The sequence below is a fragment of the Capsella rubella genome, unplaced genomic scaffold (assembly GCF_000375325.1).
Source record: "Capsella rubella cultivar Monte Gargano unplaced genomic scaffold, Caprub1_0 scaffold_5, whole genome shotgun sequence".
Classification (NCBI taxonomy): Eukaryota; Viridiplantae; Streptophyta; class Magnoliopsida; order Brassicales; family Brassicaceae; genus Capsella; species Capsella rubella.
The window spans coordinates 2,593,940-2,616,880 of NW_006238919.1; the positions used below are offsets into that span (position 1 = coordinate 2,593,940).

A 22,941-nucleotide genomic window follows, 5' to 3' on the forward strand; every position below is an offset into this window, starting at 1 on the left:
TTTCAATTTTTAATTATTACAAATTTAGAATCAAGCATAGATATTCAAGGTGTAGTTTTTCTGGTAATACTATCTCTTCATTTTAGTACTAAAAAAGATTACAACTAAGATAGGCACTATTAGACCTAGTCGATTTGTGAGACAAGTAGGAAGAGCAGTACATACAAAGTGATAAAATAGTAGATACATATAATGCATAAGAATAGTTGTTAAAATAACCAAACATTAGAAATATCGGAGGTAGGAACCTCAATCCCAATTTTACAAATTACTTGAAGATCATCACCGTAAGTCTGTAACTAGTCTACCTAAAAAAAATCAAAAACTTCATATCTCTTTGGAATGTGATTTATTGCATCTTCCAGTCCCGTGTAGACTTTCACACACGTAAAGATTTATTAATATTTACTTTTATTTTGAATAGGATTACTAATCAAAATTATATATCAATTTAATATATATATATATAAATCATAGTTCTGTTTCAATTTATAAATGACTTTAAGATCGTGAACCAATTTTTCTAGTGATGTTCTGTTTTTGTGAATAAGAGGATGCATTAGAATAGTTTACAGATGCATTAATATATTTTAGAAAGAAATAAAAATACAATATCTCACACAATTTTGAATGATATTTGCGCTTGGTAATTTATAGAGATTGTACCTACTACCTAGATATTTTTAACCGACTCATCCTTCATTATATACAATGAAAAATATGTCACATAGTCATGGGTGTGACAAGATAGCTTTTTCAATGCATCACACTGTTCCATATGAAAGCATGCAAGACATGATCAAATATAAAGTGGTTATGTAAGAATAAATCCATGTTTAGAAGATTAACGAGGGATCGTCCAATTTTTTCTGAACAAGTCATGAGATAAATAAAAAAATGAGTGAGTTCAGAATAGTAAGAAGAAATAAAGAGTGTTATATTTGAGATTTTAAACAGACGAATAAATATTAGTTTGTAGAACTATTCTTGTTGGGTGGAGTTTAAAGGTCCATTATTGTGTATTGTCCAAGAAACTAGGTACGTCTCAGCTTCGCCTAATGTAAATAATTTTGATGCAATATTCACGTGTCATATCGTAATTGATAAGCATTATAACATCTCTTACAATTGTCTCATATGTTATCTTTTGATTGGTACAAATGTTATCATTATAGGATATATATGCTAGCTAACTGGGAATGATTTATATATTGTTTTCACATATTAATCAGTTTTGTTGAGATTATGCAAAGTAATCTCATGAAAATACATACATAATGATAACGCTCGAAGTTAAAACATCTTATATACAAAGAAAAAAGGGAGAAATATTTTATGAAGTCCTCCATAAAGTTTGGTCACACGATTAAGGAATCTCTATGAGCATCATGGATGAAAATTTTGGGTATCGCAAATTTGGGGGGGGGGGGGAATGGGCTTATATTTGGGCCTACCGGAAATTTGGGGACTCTACAACAAACGTATTTTCTTTTATTTTGGGGCATACTTCAGACCAGGATTAATGAAGGGTCGGCAATTTTTTATTTATAAAGGTGGTATAGAGGTGATGATAAAATTGATTGCATCAGTAGTGCCAATATATGTTATGTTTTGTTTTCGCCTCGCAAAAATAATTACATCGAAACTCATGAGCGTTGTTGCTAAATTTTGGTGGAGTTACAATGGTCATACGGGACGAATGCACTAGAAACTTGGAATAAGTTCTGTAGTAAAATTAGATGGTAGTTTGGGCTTTAGGGATATAGAAGATTTTAACATGACATTATTGGCTAAACAACTATGGCGTATGATATCATACACGGAATCCTTTTCCCTTAAGTTTTTAAATGGGGATATTATCAAAAATCAAATCTGATAGAGATAATGAAATCTTACTTTCCATCATATGGTTGGAGAAGTATTATATTTGTTAGATCCCCGATAGTTTAAGGGATTATTAAAAGAATTGGCTCCATAAAAATCATATCAGTATGGAATGACATATGGATAGCAGATTTATGAAATGTTACAACTTGTGAGGAAGAACCGCGTAAGTTATTTCAAGGTTCTTATAGCATTTCATACTTGTTTGATGTAGATTATTTGAAGAGATTAACTTTTTTCTAATAGATTTATCAATCCTGTTGAGTTGTGTATACGAGTGAATACCTTTAAGATGTTGATTTGCATTATGTTCTCTTCGAATGTAATGAAGAGATGTTTGTAACCAATCTATATGAAGGTAATAATGATGTAATTGAAACATTGATAGTTCATAGGTATCAATGTCAACACCAATATAGTAAAAATCACTTACCTAGACGAGAAGCTTTTAGATGAGCACTAACCAGAATATTGGCATGTATTACTCATTAAGTTTTCCAAAAAGCATACAAACTTGATCTTGATCTTAATCTTAAATCTCGTGTACAAGAACCATAAATGTTTAGAAATGTAGCTTAAACACTTCATAGAAAAATACCGTGATTTAATTTCAAAACCTAGATCTTATGTATGAATGGATCGGAAGAGGACGAATTGAGATCTCTCATAACTTTTTTAGAGTTATACTTTGAAAGTACCCTATCAACCATTGCGTTAAAGAAGAAGTTTATGTCGTATCAACATTTGTATTCATATCAAGACAGCATACATTACCTTCACCCACAATATTATAAGCAGACAATAAAGTAACAACTTATTAAATTAAAACATAATAGTTAATATTGTGATATTTATCTACAAATGAAACTTTTCCATACTTCTCTTTGTTTTAAAAGAATTATATACATTAAAGCTTTTTGGTTTTTGCAACAAATGGATCAGTTGGATAATGGGGACAGTCCGATCAGTCAATTACTTGGTTTTAATCAATGGCCTATGGACTGGTAACTCCACATAGAGGTATTCGGCAAGGAGACCCCTTGTCACCCTATCTTTTTATCCTTTATGCAGACATCCTTAGCCATTTGATTACTTCAAAAAGTAAAGAAGGTGACATTCGGGGAATTAAGATTGGAAATGGTGTGCCAACAATAACCCATCTTCGATTTTCGGATGGTTCATAATTTTATTGTCAAGCAAATGCACGGAATTGTCAAGCTATCAAAGATATTTTTGATGTTTATGAATACTACTCGGGTCAGAAAATCAATATGACAAAATCCATAATCACTGTTGGATCTAGAGTCTTTGGTAGCACTCAAAATCGTCTTAAAAGCATTCTGCAAATTCTGAATCATGGAGGCGGTGGAAAATATCTTGGTCTTCCAGAACAATTTGGTCGAAAGAAGAAAGAAATGTTTGACTACATAATTGACAGAGTCAGACTATGTACATCGCAAAATATTTATCTCCTAAGGGGAAAGAAATCATGAAAAAATAAGTTGCTTTTGCCATGCCAGTCTATGTCATGTCTTGTTTCAAACTACCTCTAACCGTTATAAATGAAATAGAGTCTCTGTTAATGCAATTTTGGTGGGAAAAAGGATCCAGAGTATGGGGATTCATGGATTTCCTGGAGCAGGCTTCAATATTCTAAAAAGGAAGGGGGTTTGGGATTCAAAGATTTAGGAAAGTTTAATGATGCTCTCTTGGCAACGCAGGCTTGGCATATAATTCAAAATCTAAATTTTTTAATTGCTAAAGTTTTGAAAGCTTGATATTTTATAGATTGTTCACTTCTCGAAGCAAAGGCGCGAAATTAACAATCTTATGGTTGGGCATCTCTTCTCTCTGAAATAGACTAATTAAAGAAAGTAACTCGGTTTTTAGTTGGCAACGGTGATATGATAAGTAGGGGTTGATAATTTTAGGAATGAACATCCACCAAGGCCCATTAAAGTCGACCCGGTATATAATGAAAAGAAACTTCAATCTTTAATGACTACAAATGGCAGTCATCGTTTTTGGAATACAAATTTGATATTGTCCATAGTTGATCCATGCGAACAAGAGTTTTTTCAAGATATTGACATTCCATTTACTCACAGAAGGATAAGTTAGTTTGGAACTACACACATTCAGGGCTCTATTCAATTCGTTTTGGCTATTGGTTCCTCACTCATCATCCATATGATACACACTTCCCACCAAATCCATTAGGAGCTATTGAACTGAAAAACAAGATTTGGAAATTACAGTTGTTACCAAGGATAAAGAACTTCGTATGGCGGATTCTATCTAATGCTTTGGCGACTCGTTCCCTTTTGATTACAAGGGAAATGAACATAGATCCAATTTGTTCTCCATGCCGACAGGATCACGAAACAATGAATCATGCTTTAATTTCCTGTCCTTTTGCGGCCATGGTTGGGAGAGAATATAATACTGAGTTCAACACAAGATATATGTTTTCCGATTACATTGAAGTGAATATTGCCAATATGGTTGAGTTTCAAATCGTACCAAACATATCAAAGGAACAACGACTGCTTCCATTTTGGTTAGTACGGCGGATATGGAAAGCACGCAAAAATAGTGTTTTTGACCAGTTTCGAGAGAGTTATGCTAGCACAATTATGAAAGCAAAAGCTGAAGTACGATAATGGATAAGTATCTAGAGTCTATATCACTCCGAGACATAACCAAAATAGGAATGGATGAAATCATCTGGTTTTTTTGTCAAATGTAATATTGATGGAAGTTTTAATCATTATACATTTGGCTACAAGTTGGTGGATAATAACAGATTCTCAAGGTCATACTTGGGCTGGGGGTTCTCGTAGACAATATTTTACGACATCCCCACTTCCTGCAGAGACAAAGGCAAACATGGATTCAAGGGCATCGCTATTTAGTGTTTGAAGGAGACTTTGACATTTTACTGGATACAATCAATCAAGGTTATCAGTGTGTGAAGATTAGAGTCTAATACATGATATTTTATACTGGAAATCAAAATTTGCAACTGTTTTCTTTGACCATACTCCACGAAATTGTAATACTGCTGCTCACCATCTAGCATCTGTGATTATTTCTCAGGATACAGATCTCATTTCGGGTTCAAATTTTGTAATTCAGCCGATGTGGTTGCAACAATGAATTTGTAACGATTCTCATATATAATAAAATTTCTTTGAAGTAGAAAAAAAAGAAAGAAATATATCTAGTGTATACCTCATATATGATACATTAAAATATATTTTATGTATTCAAACCTCACTCACAATATAATACATATGGAAGTCACTGCATCCATAACAAAATGTTAAACCCCCAAAAATATATTTATGTGGATTCATTAAGTTTGAGGCAAATTTAATATATTTTTTATAAATCCGTTGAATAGATCCGAATTAAAATATAGTTTGGGTTGGTTATTAGCTATAAGATTATGTTCTGAAGTTGAGCCGATATTTATTCTTAATCAGTTTATTCGTAATTTTCGGTTTATATTTGTAATAAGAATATTTACAAAGTAAAACCCTAATAACAACGTCCCAATTAACAAACGTAAAAGGTCAATCCTAATAAAACCTCAAGCCCAAACCAAATTATAACAACCAAACCCAAATCCATCTAGAACTAGAGTTTTCAACCGAACAACGATTGTGATGACGACCTACGATCGTTTCTAGGTAGATCGTTTATTATTCCAAGTTCTTCACTTTCTATGTCTTTTTTTTTTTTTTTTTTTTTTGGCGACAACTTACTAACAAATTGACTCAAACGAGCCAAAGTTCTTGATCGGGTTGCAGCCTGGCTCGTTTCTATGTCTTTATTGTGGTGAAACACGATCTACAAAACTCAAAAAAAATTAGCATTAAATCTAAATAAAAATTTCCAGAAACATAGGTACAAATAAACCAAACAAACTAATTAATACATTAGAAGAATAAAGAAATGATATACTATTAATTTAATTTTAAAATCAAAATAAATTGACAAATAAATAGATTTACTAATGTGTTTTTTCCTCTTTTATTCAATGTGTAATGTTTCTCATAAATAGCATTTTTTAAAGCTAAGTGATAAAAAAAAAAGTGCTTGAAAGTTCCAAAAGAAAAACATATATATTAGCACCCTTAATTATTTGTTTTCTCTTTAATTACCTACACATGTAAATTAGTCTTTGGAATCACAAACTCACAAAAAGTCACATGCATGTGTTGTTCCTATTCTCTCAAAGGTCCCCCCCTCCCCCCACACATATATCTCTCTAATTTGATGATGATCCTTTAGCTTGTCACTCTTATAGCCACTCATATAAATCGAAGCTTAAGCCACTTGACACTACCATTAAAAACCCCATAAGCTTTGTTTTTTTTGTCCACTTTAAGACTTTCCATTAAACTATTCCATGACATTAACACAAAACATAAAAGCAAGACACTTTTGCCCTTTTTAGACATTTGCTTATTGTGAAGATGAGATTGAGATGAGTCCACGGTTTCAGTTTATGTTTCTTCTAAGATTCCTCTTCTCATCTCCCACGCGTGTCTCTTAACGCGTATCCTACCACCGACCCTTTCCTTAGTTTCCTTAGTGTGTACGAGAAACCATTTTTATTAGCTTTTGGTTTTATAAGTTTTTATGGAAGCTTCTGACTTATAACATCACAATGAGTTGAAACCTTAGTAAATTAGTTTCCCATACGTTACCTAAAAGTAAAAGACTAGAATCGGGAATCTAAATGTCCAACTAGTATGAGGTGTAAAGAGTTTTTAAAAAGAATTTGATAATATCTTTGCATGAAATTTTCTAATCACAAGTGTCAAAATGATCAGTCAATAATTAAGGAAAAGATGATGAATTTATAATATCATTGCATGAAATTTTCTAAGACAAGTGTCAATGATTAGTCAGTTTATTAGTATATTTTATTAGTGTGAGTGTTTCAAACTGGATTTTTCACATTGTTAAAATCGAAATTTTGAAAATTTAAAATATACTAAGTGACAATAAAAAGATGACGTTGTAATTTTATTTTATTTTGGAAGTTTAAAATTATGTAAGTTCTGATTTTGTAGTTTTTAAATTACAAAAAAGCTTGTAGTAATTAATTTTGTTTAATTTTAAAATTGCTTTGGGGTTTTGTGTAACAAGAAGAATAAAAAACAATTTTAACCCAAAAAAAAAACAAAAAAAAAGACTGATTTGTTTGAGAGTTGACATTAAGGAAGTGCATATAACGCGCTTAAGAGGGAAGTAATTAGTCGTTTACACTTAAGTTTAATCGCAACCACAAATAATGAGGTTTCTTAAAAATGGCTTAAGCGTACTTAAACTTTTGTATGATACGCCAAATCAAATGCTCTTTCAAATATGGAAATTATTTAACTTTGCTTTAACGAGTAGGTTTTGGATCACTCATAGTCCTTTTTGTAAATCTAAAACATTATGTTTATTTAATTAATTATTATAGTACTGTAAATGGGTTAATCACTTATATATTAGTCGACGACAAATCATTCACCTCCTCAAAATATTTTATATGTACACCAAATTAGAGTTGGGTATTTACGGGTTGGGTACCACCATGGACTTGGGGTTGGGACTTGAGGGTATGCACCCATACAACATATTCAACTTGTACCCAAATGGGTCTCTCATGTTTTTCGAAATTTTCTATGGCACATCATGCAGAATGGACTAAATAACTAAAATAAATTTGATGTTAAAATAAAGCATCTTAATCAAATTTTACTTGTTAATAAAGCATCTTAACCAAATTTTACTTGTTAATAAAGCATCTTAATCAAATTTTACTGGTTAATCTTAGACATAGAACCCAATTTAAAAAAAACAAAGAAAATTGGTTATTTTACGAGTACACTTCATAAAACTATTTTATAGAATTTTACATGAATAATAATTCAAAAACTTTTATCAAGTGCTAATATCTCAATTGGTAAATATCTCTGACAAAAGTTTAAAGGTCGCCGGTTCGAGTAGGGCTTATGACGAAACCATATAACATGCTTTGATTTCGGGTCTGAGAGGATGTATGAACTTCGGCCAGAACCTTATTCAAAAAAAAAAAAATCAAAACTTTTGCAATTTTGTATATATTTTCCTTTTTAACTGCATTTGAATTAATCTGAGGCTAATATAATTAACCATGTAATGTCAAAGTCCATCAAATCACGACTTTTGTTATTGATCAAGATAAAAGCATGTTATCGTGCCTAGAAAAAGAGAATGGATGTGGCAACAAAAGCAAGTACTATTTGATCATTGAAAGACTTTGAAGTGTCTTGGGTCATACAATTGTAATTTGGATTTAAAGGTTATGTTTTTTTTTTTTTGTGTGTGTTAGGAATTAGTCACTTTTCACTTTATAAGATAAGTGGATTTTAATTTGGTTAGGGGGATTAGAGTGAGTTAACTTTTAGAGTGTCAACATCTTTGTACTTGCTTTGTCATGTCCTTAATTATATAAACTAATAAGTGTATAATAAAGTTCAGTTAAGTTAATTGATCATTAGTGTCATTTTTTTATAAACTACATGTACTTTTGTTGATTTCTTTATAAGAGATGCCCTACCCAAAAAAAAAAAGCATACAACGATCGTTGAGTTGTTGAAGTACATAGCGAATTTATTCTACCAATTAAATTACCATCAAATCTTTAATGGTCAACGATGATGTGAATGTATTGGACAATCTAGATATTCACTAGAGAAACGACATGGAGTCTTATATTGAAAGTAAAGAACGTCGAGGCTTGTGCGTGGTGAAAGGACTAGATTGAGTTTATGAAGTACAATTTACGATCCTTTGGACCGCGAAGCAAACCGATCTAAACCAAAATTGATAAACCGATTAATTAAAAAATATATAACTTTAACTTTTTATAAACTTAAATTTAATATTTTTGTAATAACTTAAATTTGAATTCAAGTTATGTAAATTATGTGTTAAAGATTATGAAATGCAAATGGACCATGACAAGTTTATCATCACGACTGCTAATTTAAACTACGAAGATGATGATGATGATGATGATATATGATCACTAAACTTCATTCTAACAAATTTGACATATTGATTTCAATCTATAATGGAATGTAACAGTATTATCGTTAATGTGTTTGGGAATTCAAATGAAATTAAAACAACTATATAACCTACCTAAGCAATTTACTAGCTTGGACAAGATATTTTCTTTAGTTACTCGAACGCCTTTTGTCTTTTTGTTTGGGAGAAAAATATCTGATCATCTCTCATTGTAATAAGCCCAAGAAGGCCTTTATAGTTTATGTAAAAAAGTTTAACCAATAGTTTATATAAAATTCTATATATATATATATATATATGTTTATGTATACTAACACTCTTGAAATTAACTTCATCATACATGGTTAAGTGGTAATGATACAAATCAACAAGCTATGTATGTGGAACTATATAAGCATGTATGCGTACATCATCATCCATGCATGAATGCATCAAAGACTTTAACCTATATCAATATACATATGGACATGGATGGAGTAAACCATGTTATTATATGAATGGTTAGGTTTTGGAGACATGTACATACATAGAGCGAGTCTCCATGTGTGTAAAATCACACTAGAATTATGAAAAACAAACCCTAATACGAAAAATAAATTTGATGATTAATTAACACTCTTAAGATTTGTTAATACATGATTAATTAACAAAAATGGGATTAATTAATTAAAATGTTCACTAATCACGCGGTGAATTTTCGTCTCTATAAAAGCAGTAGCTCACCTTCCACAACTTTCAATATCAACTCACCACAACCTTCTCTCTTACTCTCTCACTCTTTTTCTTTTATATTCGTCTCTCTCTCTATCTATATACAAAAATATAAAAACTTATAGATCTTGTGTATTATATAATCTTAAACTAAATAAAGAATAATAAAATGGAGAAAAGAGGAGGTAGTAGTGGAGGCTCAGGATCATCAGTAGAAGCAGAAGTGAGGAAAGGACCATGGACGATGGAAGAAGATCTTATTCTCATCAACTATATCGCTAACCACGGCGATGGTGTTTGGAACTCTCTCGCCAAATCTGCAGGTACTTGCTTCGTTTAATTATTCTTTTTTTCTTTAATCATATTTAGTTACAAATTAATCACTTATACAAACTAGGGTTTCTTCATAACATGAAAAATTATATTTTATACGACAAAAAAAAATATATAACTTTTCGTACGTTCGATTCTTTTATATGTAGATATACACACATAGAAATCATATTTTCATAACTAGATGCTCGATTATATTCGTTCTTTGATTTGTTAAAGAATCAAAATAATTAAAATAGATCTATATATGATAATGTTATGCGTACAATATGTGCTAGTTATTAGTTATTATATGGATCTATCATCTATGTATGTACGTACGACACATACTGATTTTAATAATATGAATGTATAGGTCTAAAACGCACCGGAAAAAGTTGCCGGCTCCGGTGGCTGAACTATCTCCGCCCTGACGTACGACGGGGAAACATCACGCCGGAGGAGCAACTTATCATCATGGAACTTCATGCTAAGTGGGGAAACAGGTTAGTTTTTGTTAATTTTACGTGATGTATATATAAATACATACATAATAACACTATGTGTAACGAGAGAACAAAGACGAACAAAGGCAAAATCTTCAACTTCGAATCTCTTATTACACTCTTTTTTGTTTAAAGATCGTTTATATACATACTCTTGAAGCTAGCTATATGCCACGTAGATCATTGAAAAGACAATAAAGCAAAACATTTGGTGACTAAAGCTAAAAAAAAAAAAAGTGTTTTATTACCTATGTGATAAGCTTTGATAGAAGTTTTGTTCTTAGACGTAGCTACGAGGATTTTTTTGCACGTGTTGGAATTTTCTTAGCCACTAACATTAAACCTCGTGCGTTTTATGAGAAACAACATTTAAAACTCGTGCCTATATTTTTCTCCACAAACTCATGGCTACGTATATTTTCATAATTTTTTTGTTTTATTTATGTTTTTGTAAAGAATATATAAAATTTGCTCAAGTGATTTCCCATGTTTGTGTAATTTTATTCGATTTCTATTATTTTTTTTATATATGTATTAGAGCTGGAAAAATATGGCCCAATATACAAGGTACATGATTCTCTAATTCAACAAATTAAATGGTACCTATTTACTTCTCAAGTAAGTGCTAATATAATTACACTTTATCATCAAAACTAGTAAATTTACATTTTATTTGTATTGTAAAAAAATTTGTATTTCTTTTATTTTACTTTTTTATTTAATTTGTTACCTTTTTGGTTGGTTTTAACTTTTTAGCTCGTTTCATTTTTAAAAATCTTCACAAATTTAGTGACATCTAGCTTTTTCTGTTAACAAACAAAAGAGTAAACACTTTTAATATATAGAATAAAATTATGAAAAAAATCAAGAAAATGAAAAAGATCCAAACATTGTACATGTAACAATAGTACAAACCTAAAAAGCCTCGTGACAAACACAACTGAAATAGACGTAAACCTTAATGTTTTGTCTTCATCTAGACGTACTTTACATTGGTCCTATGCATTCACATATTAAATCGACTCTAACCCCACAACAATCATTAGCATCGTCATAATAAACTCAACACTATAATAGTTGTTATATAATGAGTTCACTAATCAGTTTAACTCTTAATTCTATATGATTAGGTGGTCCAAAATCGCCAAACACCTTCCAGGAAGAACTGACAACGAGATCAAAAACTTCTGGAGGACAAGAATCCAAAAATACATCAAGCAAGCTGATGCAACAACAACATCATCCGTTGGGTCTCATCATAGCTCAGAGATCAACGACCAAGCTGCAAGCACGTCGAGCCATAATGTCTTTTGTACACAAGACCAAGCTATGGAGACTTATTCTCCTACACCAACGTCGTATCAACAACACACCAACATGGAGTTCAACTACGGTGGTAACTACTCGGCCGCCGCCACGACGACCACCGTGGATTATCCGATACCGATGACTGTTGATGATCAAACCGGCGAAAACTATTGGGGCATGGATGATATTTGGTCATCGATGCATTTACTGAATGGTAATTGATATTTGATCAAACGGTGGACAAAAAAAAAACATGGAATATTAATTGAGTATTTATATATATGATTTTTAGGAGTACTATTATTAGTATGTGACATGTATATGTTTTTGCCTCGTTCTAGAGGTTTGGGGATATATAATTAAAAATATATAATGTTATTTTATCTTAATCCTTGATACGTAATTTGGATCTTTATTGAACCCCATGTTATACATAAATAAAAGTGTTGAAGGGGTCATATATTTTTCGGATATCTTTCTATTAATTTATGTTTTTTTTTTTTTACCTATGATTATTTTCAATTTAGCTAAGATTATTTACTTCGTTCTTTAGAAGTTTTCACATAAAAAACATACAAAATGTCTAGTCAATATATTTTTATTACAACAAAAGATTAAAAGTTACACAAAAAGTGATATTGGTAATATCAAGTTATATTTATACATAAATCAAATTTAACGTAACATCAATTTTCATAAAAGCAAGAAATTAGCATATTATAATGACCAATTGATGAATTGTTTATTTCCGTAAAAAGGTAACAATTTTATTTGTTATCTTAAGTTAGTGTGATACTAAATTTAGTGCAAATGATTGCACAAATCTCTTCTTTTAACTTATTTAAGAAGAGATTTTTCTTTTAGTTTTCAAAACCATTATCCGCATATCTCACCTGTCATACTCGACCACAGTACAATTATCCATTAACCAATTGATAATAATTACATACGAAATTATAAGTTTAAAACATTCACATAAGTTAAAACAGAGCAAGACGTCAAACACAATAAGGTTAAAAACAGAGCAATCATTTTTTTCAAACGTATGATGAAATCGAGAAGTACTCACTCTTGAAACGTTCATCGATATATATATATATATGCACAACACATGAACATAGGAGTTAGGCATGTTGTGTATAGCTTATATACATGTGTGGATCGATCGATGTGTGTACCATATCACATGACGTACTCATCATGAAACAAACATATAGAACCTAATCACACCAATCACAATATGACACGTAACACATAGATACTAAAAATAGAAAGTTTTTAGTACAGTTCACGTTGCCTTTATTCAACAATTTTTATCCATTTTTGGGCATCGCCATACAACATGTAGAACCCGACGTGAGCCTAACTCCACGAATCCAAACCACAAAACTTTTTAAAACAAAGATATATCAACTTATCTTAATAAATGAATACAACATTTCATTTATCTAGCCAACAGCCATAACTTCGAAAGCATGAAATATAAGATTCAATGAGGGACAAATACATAGATTGACATATATATAAATGTTGATAAAGACTATACATATGACATAAATTTCGTAGAAATGTGTACATCATATTTATGATTATGTATGAATCGGGTTAATACAATTGGGAAATTGGGACATGATGTTAGGTTTGGGAAGTGTTAAGCACTATAGAGCCGAGAGACGGCAAAAGCATTAAAAGCTTTACCGAACTTTTTCTTTGAAACTTTAGTCTTTATGCAAACGACACATTTTGTCCGAATGAAGCATGTGTATAGGATAAATCCAAGCTCCACTTACTCTTCTCTATGCATTGGCTAGAAATTGGAATAAAATGTATATTTCAACTCTAATTTTCTTTTATTTTTTCACGGGCAACTATATTCGAATAAGAAAACTCGAATTATGCTTATTCTATAGATTTTATAAAATTGTGAATTCGAAATGGATATGGGAATAGGGCCACATGTTTATATTTTATGTGTTTTGATTAGGCCAACGTTTTTATCATGTGGGAATTGTCGATCGACATAGCTTCCCATGTGAATAATAAAGGAAAAATCACATGGCGGGTCGGGTCACAAAACATAGATACAAGTGGTTTATATGCAATTTACAAGATTGATAAACGTGGAAGAATTGAAAATTTTTAATCTCTTCTCTCTCTATATATATATTTGTGTGTGTGTTGCTTGTGCATTGTTCTAGCATTATGCCTTAGCTGTACTTTCTATATATAGTAAAAACCATTTTCTTCCCGTCTCAATGAGTTTGACATCATCTTTATTATTCAGTTAATGTTGAAGTCGGCTCTCTCATCTATCTAAGTTAAGATTTTTTCATGAGTTACTAAAGTAGCTATAGCTACGTTTTGTAACTAATGATTAAGTCTCTAGTTATTTTGTTAATACTATTATTACTTGTCTCAACACTTTTTCCCTCTATAAGAGATGTTTACTTGTTTAACACTCCTCGAAATATACCAATGTGTTATTAGTTGAGATGTTATTAGTTAATTGAAATGTTTAGCGCAACGGGATACAAATATATTTGTGAATACAATTTCTTATATAGGATACATAAGGAAAAATTTGTTTGTGAATACGGTTGAATCGACTAGGCTATACATTAGAGCAACATTATAGAAGAGCTCTTAAGTTTTGCTCTTAACAATATTTTATTAAAATTTTAAGAGCCTCAATATTTTAGCACTCCTTGAAATACTAATTTACAGTTGAGATGTTTTGAGTACGTTTAATTCATATGTTTAGTGTAACGAAAACAAATATATTTGTGAATACAATATCGAGAAGGATATTGGATACATAAGAAGAAAAATTGTTTGTAAATACAGTTGGATCGACTAGGCTAATACATCATCACGCTATATCCGCAATTTCATTTCAATCAACCACTTGGTTTTACCTTTTCATCAACTTTGTTGTTGAACATGGGATGTGTCCTTACTCTTATAACCCGGTCGTCCAAATTGGATCGACCTTGTAAGAATAAAATGATTTGGTATGTTGCTCGGGTCGGAGTATTAACCTTACCGACTTGAGAAAGGGATAAAAGTGAAAATTCGTAAGAACCAAGAAGAAAGCGTTATAATTGCGAAAGGATCATGGATTTTACGTTGACACATTCGGCTATAGTTTTCATTTTTAAAGAGCGTTGTCGATTTGGAAGGTAGTGTTCAAAACTCAGTTTGAAGATTTTTATTTTCATCTAATCAACAAATGTTGCTATGCTAGCTAAACCCAACAATGTTAAACGTAGTTATTTACTCTGTTAATGTCTATAGGAACTAGGAAGGATACATGCTATATATAGCTTGTCTGTAAGAGAAGGCCCATATGTATAAATCTATTGGTGAAAGATCCAAACTTTAGGCCATTTTTGTATATTTCTGTTCTAAACCAGAGGATCTTTTTGAGTTTCTTCGCCTCTGTTTGTGAGTCTATATTATCACTAGGATTTAACCCGTGGTACACCACGGGTCCATAGTTTAATATATTTTTTTGGTTGATCATTTTCGCATTTGGTTTATATAGTTTAGTTTTATATATGTTTATTTCATTTAATTTAATATAATGTCATGAATTTGTATTATAAATACATTCGTAGATATATGTGGTAAACCGACGGTACATCACGAGACGATTTTGTTGTAAATAAAAATATATATTTTAACTTAACCCGTAAAATATTTTAAATATAGACAACCCGCAGAAAATATATCATATTTATGTAAACTCAAACCCGTTCAATCATATTTATGTACAATATTATTATATTTTAAATATTTGTAGAACTAAAATATTAATAATACTATTAGTTTTTTTAGAATTTAAATATTTTCATTATTTTAATATTCTATAAAACTTAAATAAAATATCATAATTTTCAGCTTTTAAAAGTTTTAATATTTATCATATTTTAAACTTGTTAAAAAAATAAAAATGTATAATATTCTAAAACTTTTTAAAAATTTTATTTTCTTAAATAAAGAACCGGATTAAACTAATAAATTTTTTAATTTGGATACTTGAGAAATCAAAGTTCATGCTCATTTGTAGTTGTAAACATATTAGTCTTATTTATAAAGGTTTTGAACTATTATCTAAAATTTCCTATCTTATGTAGACGTTGTACATATATTTTTTCTTTATTAATTGAGTTAAATACGTCCGTTTTCAAAATTTTAAATTGCAAAATGTGTGGAAAAAATTGTATTTTTATTATAAATATATTTTATGTAATAATATAAATTTAAAACAAATAAGAGTATATAAATATATTGAACATATATTCAATTTATTAGAGAGAGATTTTAGGAAATTTTTTGATGTAATAAATATTTGTTTCCAATTTTGCGATTTGCTTATGATTTAATTACAAAATTTACTTTTAAGTTTTGTTATTTATTCAAATGGCAAGAGTTTGATTTTGTAAATATTAAAAAATAAAAGGTTATAAGCCAAAATAGATTTTATTACAAAATGTACTTCAAAAATGTTAAGATAGATACAATTCAAAGCCTAAAAAATGCATCAACGTTTAAGAAAAAAAAAACATAAATGTGCCTAATATTTGAAAAAAAAAAAAAATACTGAGATCGAGGATTATTGGTAATTTTTGACTCTTTCACTGAGTAAATAATTACTCACCCCACTTTTTATCTTTTTTTTTTTCCCTCAAGTTAGTTGTGTTCAAGGTTCTAAGTTCTAACCCAAATTAACACATTGACCATACCATGAGGCAGATATGGTGTTATAATCATTTATATATAGGCTTGCAAGCATGGTCGTATCACTTGTTACCATTAGTCAGTAGCAATAGCAAACCTCTGCTGACGCATCTCATCCTAGTGTTGGTTGAGAAGTAGGTGAGTCCGAATTTTTTCTTCTGATCGAGCTATATATTTACAATCACCTCATCTTGTTGTTGAGTTCATATGCAATTTTATAATTTTCTTATCAGAATTTTGATATTTTCTTATCATATGCAAACTTCCACTAGAAATCAAAAAGTTACATAAGCTCTCAAAGAAGAAGCCTAGAGAAGTGTCTCTTTCCGAAGCGGTGGCAAAGATAGATCCTTCAGGTTAACATGGCTCGCAAAAAATGTTACAAATGATATGCTCATGTAATTTGTAATGTGGACGTTTGATTATAATGTTTACGATTAGGTGGCTATATTTGCTAAGGAAGCTAGATCAATAGCTATATTAGGTGACTAAAAACGTAGTTTGCTGGAGCTGCTAGGACTTTTAACTATATGAGGAACATAGGAGTTGGTGCTGCTCTTCTTAAAAATATTGTAATCGACGACTGGAAAGATCATTCTCTCAAACTATCATCATCATCGATTGATACTCTCAAGTCTTAGTCAAACTATGAAGAGCTTCAGGCTGAAGAACAAAAAAAGCCATTACTAAAAGAAGAGCCAATGATTCTCTATACAAAGAAGCTGACAATTCTTGGAAAACTATATCATGGAGACAGTAGCCGCATGTGTATTTTTTTCTATAATCCTATACAAGCGATCGGGCTGAAAAACCTGGTGGAGTCATTGGAGCTGCACCTATTCATCAACACATTCATGACAACTTTCAAGAACTAAGAAAAGATAAGAAAAAAACTAAGGAAGACAATGTAGAGAGAGGTAACTCCTAATTGTAGTGAGACAATAATATTAGGTTTGTATAATATTAGATTTGTAGCAAATCGATGTTCAACTTTTGGTTCAATTAAACATTGATTCAGAGATTTGACTCAAACTTTAAAAGAGATAAAAGAGGGAGAACACATAAACACAGAGAGAACACAAAGATTTGGTAACCAAGTTCACTGCTTCAATAGCTACGTCTCGGGAGAGGAAACAAAATCCTCAACATCCACTACATAACAAGAGTTACATATGTGTTTTCATTACAACATACCTCTCACACTCATCTAACATCCTAGACCGAGTTTCTCAAGAACATAAAGGAAGAATACTAAAAGAGATAGAGCCTAGATACAACAAGAAACTACATCTCTCTCTAACTCTTGCTCACCTCTCGGAACCGCCTAAACTAGAGTTCGATTTAGTTCAACTTTTGCATCTATTTGGTCCTATGTATTTATACATAATTAAAACATAATCGGTTCATGTACTTTGTCTCAGTTGACTTGGACCAAATAGGCCCATGTAAAACAAACATATGTCTTAACTTTAAGCTTCTGATCAACAGTACGTAGTTTCATGTTTCAAGTTGAATCACACATCAAACAAAACTGATTTGATAAGTCGATCAGTTTACATTTACGTTTGGAAGTGTAATCACATTTGTCCGAATGGAGTATGTCTAAAAAGGATGCAATGTTAACAACATTAAAACGTCGTCTACTGAAAATGCCTTACACGAAGACAAAGGACACAAAATATATATGGCTTGCATGCATGTAAGAGAAAGGCCCATATGTATTTGGTGAAATAACCCAAAAGGTAGGTCATAATATTTATTCAGTCGTACACTGTTCATGATGAACCAGATGATCTTTCTGAGTTCATCATCCGATCCTAAGCCTATGATCATATAATATCTCACATTAATTCAAAGCCTAAAATATTGCATCAAACATATTGTGTGGTTTTTGTTTACTTCACGTATCTTATTACCATTCATACACAAAGTTATATTATTCTTTAGTGATGATCTTATTATGTGCATTAAAGAAAGGAAGATTATGAAACGTATAAGCCACTTGGCCGATATGCATGTATCTCTCTACCAATTTACGATAAAAACTTAAAAAGTTTTCTGACTAGCAATGAAAAATGATATAAAACATATTCGATTTTGTAACGTTTTTGGATTTCTATTATCTTCATTAGAAAACATGATCCTCATCTCGACCACACATCCCAATACAGCCAACCACCTCATGGTCTATACACGTGACAAACCATAATTCGATTTTAACGTTACAAGTCTCCAATTTTGTTGTTTAGTGTATCTAAAAAGAGTCAAATTGAACAAAGAACAATTTGAAACGGTTGGACAAAGATAATAAAGTTTCTTTGTTATCTTGAATCTCTCAGTTCACTGTCTTATCTTTGATGTTATCGACGATTTCTTGAGTGTAAAAAGATCATAAAATCTTTAACTGCGTTTAAAACTTGCATTTGAAATTTTAATACCACATTAGATACATTTTTTTTTTTTTTCTTATGGTCAAAATACCTATAATCAGCTCAAATAAGCCAATGCGAAAGAAAATATACATATTTGATATAAAATCATAACACCATTATAAAGTTACTTGATTGGTATAGTTCCAATATTAACCTAATATATTATTCGAAATTTAAAACTTAGAATAAATATTGTATACAAAACAAACTAAACCGTTAAAAAACTAATTCACTTTTACTTTTAAAACGAACAATAATTTGTCGTTTTATATAAAAGTGATCTATTAGACCGTGTATAATACACCATTCGAAGTCTAAAAAGTTAAATTAATATTGTATATAAAACAAACTAATTCACTTTATTTTCATAACGAACCAAAATTTGTCGTTTTAAGTTAAAGTAGTTTGTAATCGGTTTATAATAATTCTTTTTCCGATATAAACTACTATAGTATAAATTATGCTTTATTTAAATTAAAATAGAAAAAAGTTTCAATTTATAAAATTCCATTTCATCTCAACTTTTACAACCATTATAACCTTAAGGAATATATTCAATTTGATCATTTTAAGTTTTAACAATTATTGTTTATAATAATTTCTTACCAATGATGATGGACCAAGCAAGTCGTGCAAGCAAAGAGTTAAGCTGGACGGTCCAGATCCTTCTTTAACTTAATCTTCACCGTTGTTTTTTTTTTATCAAAGAAGTCAAAGAAGGGTAAAATTGTAAAATGACCAATACCAAATCGCATATCATTCACTAACAGAATTTTCTATTTTCTGTGCCTCTCAAAAAATTCATTTTCTCGGGAAAATTGAAAAAAACAAAAAATACAAAAAACCATCATGTTTAGGATTTTCTCGAGAAAGTGATAAGGAAAGAAAAAAAAAATTATGGGGAGAGCGTTCGTGTATGTAATTCTTGGTGGAGGTGTTGCTGCTGGTTACGCAGCTCTCGAATTCACGCGTAGAGGTGTCTCCGATGGCGAACTCTGTATCATTTCCGAAGAACCCGTAAGCTCTCGAAATCTCTCTCTCTCGTTCCCTCATGAAGAACAGATTTGAAATTTTTCTTGTTTTTTTTGATTGCGATGATATCATCGTCGTCGTCGTTGTTGTTGTTTTTGAGTCATGTATCGGCTCTGACTCTGATTTTGAGTTTTTTTTTTAGTAACTATCAGTAGTTTTTTTTTTGGAATTCTTTGGTGTTAGATTGAAGATTTTGAATTTCGTGGGTTTTTGGTATAATACTTTCTAATTGAAGTATCAGAAGCTCAAGAAACAAACTTGATCAAGGTTTTGTTCAAGATTTATGAAATTCTGTGCAATTTGTGCTTAGAGTTATGCTGTATATGTTAAGCTGAAATGAATCTGAGAGATGTATTATAATTGGGGTGTTTGGTAAAGTTACAGTAGTTTTAGAGTAGCTTGCAAGAATCATTACATTGTTGTTGGATAGTAATTTATGGCTTATCTATTAGTTATAAACAACTCTTGACTCATTGTTTCTGGTTTGTGATTCTTGTTTTTTCACTCATGCTTGTTTTTGTTATGAAGTGTTGGTTGTGGATCCTATGTTAGTTTTACCCTGTAGAAGATAAGCTTCTTTATTTGCTTTTTCTTTTCTTTTTTTTTGTTTCTAGGTTGCACCGTATGAGAGGCCAGCCTTAAGCAAAGGTTTTTTGTTGCCAGAAGGTAAGAGAAACCTGGTAGCTTGCGGTTTTTGCATTTGGAGTTAGGGAAAGGATTTGGCTATTGTTCACTTATTAGGCTCTGTAAGGGTTACTAATGATCTTATCTGCAGCTCCTGCACGGCTTCCTTCTTTCCACACTTGTGTTGGTGCTAATGATGAGAAGCTTACCCCGAAATGGTACAAGGATCATGGTAAATTTCATCTGCACTTTTGATTTTGAGAATGTGCTGCTTATGACTACAGGATTATTTTCTGATAATTTTTGTGAAATACTTTTTTCAGGAATTGAATTGGTCCTTGGAACTCGTGTTAAGTCAGTTGATGTGAGGAGGAAGACTCTTTTATCTAGCACTGGGGAGACTATTAGTTACAAGTTCTTGATCATTGCAACAGGTGCCCGGGTATGGATTGCACAATAAGATTTTTGTTTTTGTAAATTCTCAGCAACAGAATACTTTCCTTAAAATTTATTTATCTGTTATTCCTTATCATCATTAACATCTTAACTGAAGACAATGATTTATCTGTTATAGAAATTTTCTTTTATTTAGAACTTTGAACGCTGAACTGCTAGTTCATGGCCTTATCCTTATCATATGTGGCTTGTGCAAGTAGGCATTGAAGCTCGAAGAATTTGGGGTGGAAGGCTCAGATGCTGAAAATGTTTGTTACCTACGAGATTTGGCTGATGCAAATAGGCTTGCCACTGTGATTCAATCAAGCTCCAACGGGAATGCTGTTGTTATAGGTGGTGGCTACATCGGCATGGAATGTGCTGCATCTTTAGTGATCAATAAAATCAATGTGACGATGGTGTTTCCAGAGGCTCACTGCAGTAAGTATTCTTAATTATCAACTTACGTGTAAGATAGAAAGCTTGTGTATTTGGCTTGACCTTTTTAGTTTATTATGACAGTGGCACGTCTCTTTACTCCCAAGATTGCAACTTTGTATGAAGACTACTACAGGACTAAAGGCGTGAAATTCATAAAAGGAACGGTTTTGACATCATTTGAGTTTGACTCGAATGGAAAGGTAAGATCTTTTTCTTTAGCTTCAAATTCAACTTGAAAGATTTCTCTTACTTCGCATCTACGTATAGAACTAAAGATGGGAAGAATCAGGAGAACAATGGATAGTCTTGGTCCAATGTTGAAACACTGAACTGTTGAGCCTTATGCAGTGTGTTTGTTTATTGATATGAGCTTTTTTGGTTTTTGATTTACAGGTCACTGCGGTTAATCTAAAAGATGGGAACCAGTTACCAGCAGATTTGGTTGTGGTTGGAATCGGGATACGCCCAAACACAAGCTTGTTTGAAGGACAGTTAACAATAGAGAAAGGAGGGATAAAGGTGAACAGCAAAATGCAGTCAAGTGATAGCTCAGTGTATGCAATAGGCGATGTAGCTACATTTCCAGTGAAACTATTTGGCGAAATGAGGAGGCTTGAGCACGTGGACTCGGCTAGGAAATCTGCACGACACGCAGTTTCAAGCATCATGGATCCAGTCAAGACTGGAGAATTTGACTATTTGCCGTTCTTTTACTCAAGGGTCTTCGCCTTCTCATGGCAATTCTATGGAGACCCTACAGGTGAAGTTGTGCACTTTGGAGATTATGAAGACGGGAAATCGTTTGGAGCATATTGGGTCAAGAAGGGTCACCTCGTTGGATCTTTTCTTGAAGGAGGGACTAAAGAAGAATATGAAATCATCTCAAAGGCGACAAAACTGAAACCAGCTGTGACCATTGATTTGGAAGAACTGGAAAAAGAAGGACTCAAGTTTGCTGAGACAGTGGTGAGTCAGCAGATAGTTCCTGAAGTTAAGGATACTCCGAGCTCTGAGATGGTGAAGCAGTCTTCAAGCGTGGTGATGATGAAGAAGCCTTTGTACGTATGGCACGCAGCTACTGGAGTCGTTGTAGCTGCATCTGTAGCTGCGTTTGCGTTTTGGTATGGAAGGAGACGCCGTAGATGGTGAGAACCAACCCCTTTTCAAGTGCTTTTAAAACGAAAGGTGTTGGATTCATTGAAAATGGAACTTGCTGTTGTTTGTATTATTGGTGGGGAAAATATAGAAATGAGAGTCCAAACTACTCGATGTGATTACACATTTGGTATACCATTATTAATATGCTTCTTTTAAAATGCATAAATGTTTCCATTACAAACTTTGATACAACAAAGCCTATGAAAAGGGGTACATAATGTAAAATAAATCTTGCTATTAATAACCTCAATTAGTAAATAAACACGTATATAAATTTAATA

At 31.6% G+C, this 22,941-nt stretch overlaps 2 protein-coding genes across 2 annotated transcripts; both read left to right on the forward strand.

Moving 5' to 3' along the window:
* Positions 1–9,652: 9,652 nt before the first annotated feature.
* Positions 9,653–12,254, forward strand: LOC17885107 (transcription factor MYB21). The gene is made up of 3 exons (XM_006292408.2): positions 9,653–9,995; positions 10,361–10,490; positions 11,621–12,254. Exons 1-3 carry the CDS (start codon positions 9,842–9,844, stop codon positions 12,018–12,020), a joined length of 684 nt encoding a protein of 227 aa, XP_006292470.1. The 5' UTR covers positions 9,653–9,841; the 3' UTR covers positions 12,021–12,254.
* Positions 12,255–19,758: 7,504 nt separating this feature from the next.
* LOC17885113 (monodehydroascorbate reductase 4, peroxisomal) lies at positions 19,759–22,822 on the forward strand. Its single transcript, XM_006290932.2, has 7 exons — positions 19,759–19,987; positions 20,617–20,668; positions 20,778–20,858; positions 20,950–21,068; positions 21,283–21,502; positions 21,584–21,702; positions 21,896–22,822. Exons 1-7 carry the CDS (start codon positions 19,868–19,870, stop codon positions 22,649–22,651), a joined length of 1,467 nt encoding a protein of 488 aa, XP_006290994.1. The 5' UTR covers positions 19,759–19,867; the 3' UTR covers positions 22,652–22,822.
* Positions 22,823–22,941: the final 119 nt, after the last annotated feature.

Bases quoted from the DNA above. Each gene is read 5' to 3' on its own strand.
- LOC17885113 (XM_006290932.2), top strand. From the start codon at position 19,868: ATGGGGAGAGCGTTCGTGTATGTAATTCTTGGTGGAGGTGTTGCTGCT. The intron at 20,669-20,777 runs GTAAGAGAAACC...TCTTATCTGCAG, and splicing joins AGGTTTTTTGTTGCCAGAAG to CTCCTGCACGGCTTCCTTCT. The intron at 21,069-21,282 runs GTATGGATTGCA...TTGTGCAAGTAG, and splicing joins TCATTGCAACAGGTGCCCGG to GCATTGAAGCTCGAAGAATT.
- LOC17885107 (XM_006292408.2), top strand. From the start codon at position 9,842: ATGGAGAAAAGAGGAGGTAGTAGTGGAGGCTCAGGATCATCAGTAGAA. The intron at 9,996-10,360 runs GTACTTGCTTCG...ATGAATGTATAG, and splicing joins CTCTCTCGCCAAATCTGCAG to GTCTAAAACGCACCGGAAAA. The intron at 10,491-11,620 runs GTTAGTTTTTGT...CTATATGATTAG, and splicing joins CATGCTAAGTGGGGAAACAG to GTGGTCCAAAATCGCCAAAC.